This window comes from Sinocyclocheilus rhinocerous, unplaced genomic scaffold, assembly GCF_001515625.1.
Source record: "Sinocyclocheilus rhinocerous isolate Xijiao unplaced genomic scaffold, SAMN03320098_v1.1 scaffold437, whole genome shotgun sequence".
Lineage (NCBI taxonomy): Eukaryota > Metazoa > Chordata > Actinopteri > Cypriniformes > Cyprinidae > Sinocyclocheilus > Sinocyclocheilus rhinocerous.
In genome coordinates, this window is record NW_015633198.1 from 403,401 (window position 1) to 412,050 (window position 8,650).

Genomic DNA, 8,650 nt, shown 5'->3' on the forward strand with positions numbered 1-8,650 from the left:
AGTTAATGAATAAATGGCAAATTAGATGGTATAATAGCAGCACAGGGAGATGGTGTTATAATATTACGCAGAGAGTATAGGGAGGATACACTGTCAGGGAAGAAATAGGAAAGAAGAGGTGTGGCTGTCTAGATTAAGACTGGGACATACAGGGTTGAAATCAACACTGGCACTTATGGGTTTACATGAAAATGGGTTATGCGATGTATCTGAAAATGTATATCATGCACTTTTTAGGTGTAGTAAATATAGTGTATATCGTGACATATTATTTAGTCACTTTGGGGAGGAGAGATTGACACATGAGGATATTTTAGGAAAAGGTTTAGTGGATAGACGGGTATACAGAGCACTAATTAAATATATCTATGACTCAGGTTTAGGATCTAGATTATAATATGTGTGGATGGGAGTATTCTACCTAATCTGGGGCATGAAGAGCTAATTGTGAGTGTTAGAGGAGCTGAAGAAGAGAGAGGTGTGAAGTCGGAACCGTTATTCTCTCGTTCATGTTTCCGGTCGAGAGAAATAAACACGGGATCTCCTTCCTGTAAGTTACGTTACACACGCGGACGCAGGCTCAACTAAACAACAATTGAATAAACCAGATATCTTGAAATTAATAAATTACAATGGAAACGATTTTAGAGCAGCAGCGACGATACCACGAGGAGAAAGAGAGACTTATGGACGCCAAAACGAAGGAGATGCTAACGAAAAAAACCACGGTAACTTTACGGATGATCTCTGAATGAGTTTTAAATGATGCTAACACATTAATCGTGTTATTAATACACATAATCAGTTACGCTTAACAGTGATTAAAGATACAAAGGGCAAGTTACGACGCTTTAATTCACAGCAGATAGTTGTGTGATAGTAGTATACTGGAAATTGAATTAAAGACAACATTATAATGTAGTTTTCTTATAATGTTACTCAAGGTTTATAGCACCAAAACTATTTATAATTACGTTTTCAAGACCATTTCCTTTCTCTCAGCCTGTTTTACGATTATATCTTTATTATTTCTACATGTAGTTGTTATGATTGAGTAACCATGTGTTTGTTTTGACCTCACAGTTGCTCTTTTTGAGAAATGTACTTCGTGTTTCTTATTTTGACAATGCCAAGGTTTTATTTGAAGTACCTTCGGAAGTTACGTGTAAATCTACATGGAGACCTTTAGCAGATGATCTTATTCTGCACAACTTTTCTTTTCTCTGTTCATCAGCTGAGAGACCAGATCAACTCTGATCATCGAGTGAGAGCTATGCTGGATGTGAGATCCTTTCTTTCATGTCGTTACCTTTTTTTGATTTCCTAATAATTCCCTAATCGTGGAAACTGTACATTTATGCAGCGGGTGTGTTTGTGTTATTTGATAACCTGCAGAGATACATGGAAGTGAGCGCAAACCTCAGAGACTTGTATGAAGACAAAGACGGGTAAGACAATCTCAAGGACATCCGAGTCGGTATAGAAATATATCAGCTAGTGCTGGGCGGTATGACCAAAACTTTATATCACGGTATTTTTCAAAATTATACCGGTTTCACGGTACAAGACGGTATTTTTTTTTCATGCATGACCGGGTGTTAACCATATTTTCTAGAGTAACGCGAGCGCTGTTTGCTGAGGCGCTGATATGTGATGTGAACGGACGGTAACGGTCTCAATGCTGGTCACAGATCTGGTGGAGTTCACTGATGAAGAGGGTTACGGACGCTACCTGGATCTCCACGACTGCTACCTGAAGTACATTAACCTCAAAGGAGTGGAGGTACTCTCTGACTTCTTATTTGATTTACATGCCTTCGAATAATTGAACAAAAGACCGTTATACTTCTGTCTGTTGCTCTCTTCTAGAAACTGGAGTATGTCACTTATCTGTCAACATTCGATCAGCTCTTCGACATCTCTAAAGACCGGAAGAACGCAGAGTATAAGAAGTAGGTGAAAGGTGGTGTTTTTGATCAGATTGTGCAGCTCTCGAACAAGCACAGAAAACCTGTCACAATTTGTGTCTGTAAAATAATTATTCTTTTTCTTTTTCCCCCCAAATTCTTCAGTCCTAAAACACAAACCACATTTTGTGTGTGTGTGTAATTGGTAGTTCAAGTTTCTTGTTGTTGTGATAAATGCGCCTTGATATGGATGCATGTTGTTTCTGGTCTGTGCTCTTGCAGGTATCTGGAGATGTTGCTGGAGTACCTGCAGGAATACACTGATCGGGTCAAGCCTCTGCTGGATCAGAATGAGCTCTACGGAAAGATCTTGGCAGAGTTTGAGAAGAAGTGGGAGAGTGGGATGTTTCCAGGCTGGCCGGTGGGTTTGTGCTTAAGAGACAACATTAATGAGCTCTACAGACCTTATTATTACATGTGTTTGAGAGTTTTGCTTTCAGCAGAGGCTGCATATTTTCCAAACATATCAATATATTACCATTCATTGAGGTTAATATTCATCAGTGGTTTAATAAAAAAGTTAGCATAGAAGTATTAAAAGAGATGTATAAAACCGAGTATTCCGGTCCTTGATTCTGATTGGCTGAGCCGCGTTCGAAGCTGTTGTAAACGCTCCTTAGCTGTTATAAATTCACTGTAAACCACAGCTTCTTGGGGCTTATTGCTGTATTCTATCATCCATTACATCTACATTGTCCTGCTGTCCTCTATTAAATGCATGTGAGCACATGAGGAATGAATGGAGGTGTTTTATAAATGTGTGTGTTACAGAAAGAGACGAGTAGTGCTCTGACTCACGCTGGAGCACATCTGGATCTGTCTGCCTTCTCTTCCTGGGAGGTTAGTTTGTCTCGCTCACGTCTGTTAACAATGTGACTCGCATGTTTTCCTAGTTAATCATGTTTTCATTAATGTTGTCACACAAACACACACACACATTTCTGTTGGCAGATCAGTAATGTTGTGTGTACTCTGTACAGGAGCTGGCGTCTCTGGGTCTGGACAGATTGAAGTCTGCGCTCATGGCTTTGGGTCTCAAATGTGGAGGGTGAGTGTGAACACACTGTCCTGCTCATGTTTAACTGTAGATCCACATTTAACTGGATCACAAATAAAACATTCATAGGACTGGAAGTCCCTGATTCCTGAGTCTGTTCGTAATGTCCAAACGTGTTGTTCGTGTGTGTTTTGTTTGCAGCACACTAGAAGAGAGAGCCCAGCGTCTGTTCAGCACTAAAGGCAAATCTCTGGAGTCTCTGGACCCCTCACTGTTTGCCAAAAACCCAAAAGCCAAAGGACCAAAGAAGTAAGCCTGTTTGAAATTGATGAACTGTATAATACAATGGATTCGGGTTTAAATTAGTTCAGAAACAAGTGACTTGTTTACAAAATATTTGTGATTTGTGTTGAAGTGATGAAGCCCTACTTTTTATTTGCCTGTAAAATGTAAATTAGATTTATTTATTTATTTGTTTAATTGGTGTTGTCCAAGTTAATATTTGAAGAGTTCATTTGCAAAAATCGATAAACGGCACTTAAAAAAAAGTGGTGTGCAATCCGTGCATTATCCTCAACATAAAGCCAGTGGCGTAGCGCAAATCCGCAGGGCCCCCCACGAACCACAAGTCGGAGGCCCCCCCTCCCGATCCGGTGTGTGTTTGGGGGGCGGGGTGGTATGCGTCGCAATATTGGAAATATTTCTGTTTTAAACCGTGAAGGCGAGCCAGTGGATATCATACAAGCAACGCACAAACTTTGTGCTAGACTTATGCCGGTGAACGTCTTTCACCATGATAGTGAAAGTAAAAACTGATGACGCTTTCGGCATCTGGCGTCGCACGCAGTAATGGCGCAAATTCTCTCAGAGATGACGAGAGACGAATCTCCTCCTTAATATGTGGTTTATAACTGTTTTAATTTATTTCCTTACAGTTTCTCTTCTGGCCCGAACATGGTGAACAATGAGAATAAACGTATTTCATGTTGAACAGGTTTTTGAAAGTCGATGCTTTAAAAAAAAGCTGCTCTTAAGTTTCATTGATGACTGAAGTGTTAACAATTTTATTTAGGCTATAGGCCTATAATTCATTGTAGGATATAATAGATCTGTTTTAAAAGACATTTTTAAAGGGGTCATATGATGCTGCTAAAAAGAACATTATTTTGTGTATTTGGTGTAATGAAATGTGTTTATGCGGTTTAAGGTAAAAAAAACCACATTATTTTCCACATACTGTACATTATTGTTTCTCCTCTATGCCCCGCCTTTCTGAAACGTGTCGATTTTATCTTCCCACATCGTGACGTAGATATGTGGGGGCGTGTTAGAACGAGCCGTTTTAGGTAGGCGTGGCTGACTCTTAACTTTTATAAAAAATATCTCTTTGGATTTGAGACTTTAGTCTTTGCAACTTTACAGATCTTCTTTATGCACCAAGAGCTTGTAACACTACGAAGAGAAAGGAAACATTGAAATCGCATCATATGACCCCTTTAAAACATTTTCAATGAGGAGTAGCCTAAGCTAATAGTCTAATCTTTTATTATCCTCACAGCGCGTCAGTTATGCGGTGATGCGCTATGAAATTATTGTGGAGCAAATTAATTGTAATATTAATTGAATAATAAAAGTAACCTAATAATAGCCAGAATGTAACAGGCCTACATTAATTGGAAATGCCAAATACTCTTAATAATGACAATATTCAATGCTTTTTAAAATATCTCTGGCTATCGTCGATACATGATGATCATCTTTCAACACACCCCATCGTCGTATCGCGGGGCCACCCCGCAGTGTGTGCCCTGTGTGCCCGTCCGCTACGCCACTGCATATAGCGCAATCTGAACCCTAAACACGTTTTGTCAAAAAAGCCGGTATTGTCCACTTTCAAGGCATCGCGAGTTCATGTTTTACAGAAGAAACCAACAAGCGCCCTTGATGTTTGTGAACAGAAGCCGATAAGTCCATTTTGGCGAATCCGTGCGCTGTATTCAGGTCAGGTGACAAGGCTGCTGTTCAACGGTTAGTTCACCCAAAAATGAAAATTAGCCTGTGTTTTACTCGCCCTCGAGGCATCCTAGGTGTATATGACTTTCTTCTTTCAGACGAATCCAATTGGAGTTATATTCAAAATTGTCCTGGCCCCTCCAAGCCTTACAATGGGGGTAAGCGGGTACTTTTTGTCAACAGTTCAGAAGACGTGAAATAAAGCGCGAGCATCCGTAATAAAAACGTGCCTCACACGACTCCGGGGGGTGAATGAAGGCCTCCTGGAACGAATCCATGCATTTTTGTAAGAAAAATATCCATATTTCAAATGTAATAAACACTTTTCTCTCACTTCCGTTATCTGTAATACGCGGAAGGCATTCGGGCGGATGACGGAGGACGTATGCGCAGCGCGCGCCTCTGAGAAATGCTAGTCTCGCGAGTTTGTTTACAGGAGCAAAGTTTCCTTTCTTTAGCAAAGGAAAACCAGTGTCCTCTTGACTTATATCGAAATCCTCTGACATTTTTCTGTACAAATCCTAGTTTTGTGCTTCTAATTCGTGACCAGCGTTTTGTTTTGTTCTCTCTCCTCGTTCGTCACTAATCACGCGACAGTCAGCAGAAGTGAGAAAAAAAGTGTTTATAATGTTTGAATTATCACAACGTTTGTCAGGCGTCTACATTGTCAGCTGAGGAGATTACAAAGATTAAACGAGTGTTTTTGTTTAACTCTGAAACATGAAATGTGGAGTTATCTGCTTTTGCTATAAAATAAACTTTTAATATATACTAACAAATACTTTCAATGAACTTCAATGAAGTTACCTGTATTTGTTTTAAGTTATTACTTTTGCAAATAAACTCTTAATTTGTTCTTTTGCCTTGTCTTGTGTCTGCAGAGACTCGGAGCGCAACAAGGAATCTGCTTTTCTTGAAGCTCAGATTTATGAATATGTGGAGATTTTGGGGGTAAGCAGTCTGCCTGCTGTAGTTTTATATTTAGTTTCCTCTCATTTCACATTATACTATAATATTTGCAAAATATTTACACTGAATATATACACTACCACAACATTAAAACCTCTGAGAGATGAAGTGAATAACATTGATTATATCATTACGATGGCATCTGTGAAGGGGTGTGATATATTAGGCAGTATATATATATCATTTGTAATCCACATTTATGTCCTATCAAATAATGAGCCAAGAAGAGATGTTAAACATTGGTGTCAGGTGATAAATGATAAGCATTGTGTTTATTTGTTCCATTAGAAACAGAAAATTCAAGCACATTGAATTGTGGGAAACTGTATCTCATGCATTGTGTTCTCAGATCTAGTTTACTTTTTGTTATTTTTAAGTAAATCCCCATGAGTATGTATTTTAGTGTTTTCTCTAACGAGTGGTTTTTAACCCTATTATACAAAACTGATAAGAAAAAGTAAGACAGTTATTTCAACAAAAAAAACATCAAATTTGAAATGTAACGCAGGGAATTCTGGGAATGGCAATTTACGGTTATTCACTCTAAATTATATGGCCTTTTTCCACTTCCAAAACCGGTATACTACCATAAAATTACATGTAATATTCAATACACTTTTTCACTGTATATAGTAGAGCTGTGTTCGATACATCGATACGATGACGCCTCGTCACAGAGATTTGACGATAAGAGTATCGATACAGCTGTCCCTGTATCGATATTGTGGCACTTGTGCAGCTGTGGACCGCGCTTAATTTGAAGAACAACGCTTAAAATTGAGCACAAAAGTGCGAGGTTTCTAAAAAATAATGAATCGAGTATAATATTTAGGCTATAACAAGGTTTAATCTGGCCGCAGAGGAACACAACTGGGATGCCTGATATAAAGAGACGTAATCCCCGAAACAGAGCTTCCCACTTGCGCAATACGGAAATATCTGTACCAGCAATGTAAATATTATTATTTTTTTTTATATTTTAGAATAAGTACATTACAATATAAATTTATTAGAAAGAGTACATTATTATTTATGGGCTTAAAAACAAGATGCAAACAATCAGAATATTGTACCTGGTGGGGAGTGCACAACGTAAACATGAAACATATGCCATTACCTATATTGTACTGTGGTACAGTTATGGAGGCCCTTCATAATGCAGAGGCCAACTACCTGCTCTGCCAATAGTTAGAAATGGCACTATAGTAAGCAGTGTGAGGTGAAATTCAGTGCAGTCATGTATCGTGATACGTATCGTATCGTGGCCTCTGTATCGTGATACGTATCGTATCGTGACTTTGACCGTTAACCTTTTAACAGGTTTTTACTGTAGCATTTTATACAGTCTTTTACCGTTAAATTCACGGTCATTTTTTACAGTGTAGTGTTAAAACGCTTATAGTGTGTCATTAACGTTGTCTTTTGTTTGTCTTTAGCCGATTCCATACTGGCTGTACAAGCTGCACGGCCTGAACATCAATTACAACTGTGAGATCTGTGGGAATTACACGTACAGAGGACCCAAAGCCTTCCAGAGACACTTTGCAGTAAGTTTGCAAGAAAAATGATTCTATGTAGCAGATGTAGCAGGATCTCAGTTTACAATTTAGTTAGTGATTTTACTGACTTTTCATGCAGTTTCCCCATGTTTTCTGGCTCCTTTACTTGGGTCTAATCATACACTAATGAGAGATCTACTCTTAACGTGAAATAAAATACCTGCTAGTATGTTACACAGTAAAGTATAGAAACAAATGCAAATGAACAAGTATTTGTAACTGCTATGCTGTATTGAAAAGCCTATAACAGCTTTGGTGTTCCTGGTTTTCTGTGCTGCAGGAGTGGCGTCACGCTCACGGCATGCGCTGTTTGGGCATTCCTAACACAGCCCACTTCGCCAACGTCACCCAGATTGAGGACGCAGTGTCCCGTGAGTACAATAATTCATCACAGATATACATAAACCACCCAATTCATGCAACGCATAGGATGAATTAGTGTTAATAAATGATTAAAAAGCATTCTTCCATCTCCAGTCATGCTGTTATTTAATTGCTAACAAGATTAACAGTTTTGCTGTAGTTTGACATTACTAGCCTTCTGCTCAAATTCAGGACACTATTAGGTATTTGTTGGAGATACAGATACTTTTTTTTTTTGTTGCAAATATCTATTTTCAGTAATCATTTAATAAAAAAATAACAGGTTTTATAATTGTCCCCCTGACAAATTTTAATTGTCCTTGATAAAAGAACACATTTTAATAAATGGGGGAAAAAAGACAAGATTGTTGCATGGAAACCAAACATATATCATTGAGCTTTACAAGACAAACTACCATTTTAAACCATTTAAAGGTTGAGAAAACTGCCTATAAATTAATATTGATGCATGTTAATAAATGACACAAAAGGGTCCCGAAAAAAACTTTCCATAGACAAACAGTAGTTTACCAATTTAACAGTCAATCTTAGAGTAATCTAATAAAATAAGTATTTACTCCATTATAATATTGTATAACGTTATTGTGAGTGACAGAAATCCAGCTGTAGTTTTGTTTAAAGATTAGAAAATAGAAGACCTACTACATCTTACTGTTTCTCATTTGTAAGCTGCTCTGGATAAATGCATCTGCTAAATGAATAAAAGTAAAATATATATATATATATATATATAGCGCTTTCATTGAATTGCTGCACACCCA

General features: G+C 38.1%; 1 protein-coding gene across 1 annotated transcript in view; it reads left to right on the top strand.

Annotated features, from left to right (window-relative positions):
* Positions 1-486: 486 nt before the first annotated feature.
* Positions 487-8,650, top strand: part of LOC107743931 (splicing factor 3A subunit 3-like) — a gene marked incomplete at its 3' end in the record, with an annotated part of 21,200 nt that continues 13,036 nt past the window's right edge. The window contains exons 1-10 of the mRNA XM_016557384.1: positions 487-728; positions 1,235-1,282; positions 1,396-1,448; positions 1,678-1,783; positions 1,870-1,952; positions 2,190-2,328; positions 2,739-2,807; positions 2,948-3,015; positions 3,166-3,273; positions 5,859-5,928. Of these exons, the coding sequence (XP_016412870.1) occupies positions 633-728; positions 1,235-1,282; positions 1,396-1,448; positions 1,678-1,783; positions 1,870-1,952; positions 2,190-2,328; positions 2,739-2,807; positions 2,948-3,015; positions 3,166-3,273; positions 5,859-5,928 (840 nt within the window). The remainder of the gene's footprint in view (positions 729-1,234; positions 1,283-1,395; positions 1,449-1,677; positions 1,784-1,869; positions 1,953-2,189; positions 2,329-2,738; positions 2,808-2,947; positions 3,016-3,165; positions 3,274-5,858; positions 5,929-8,650) is intronic.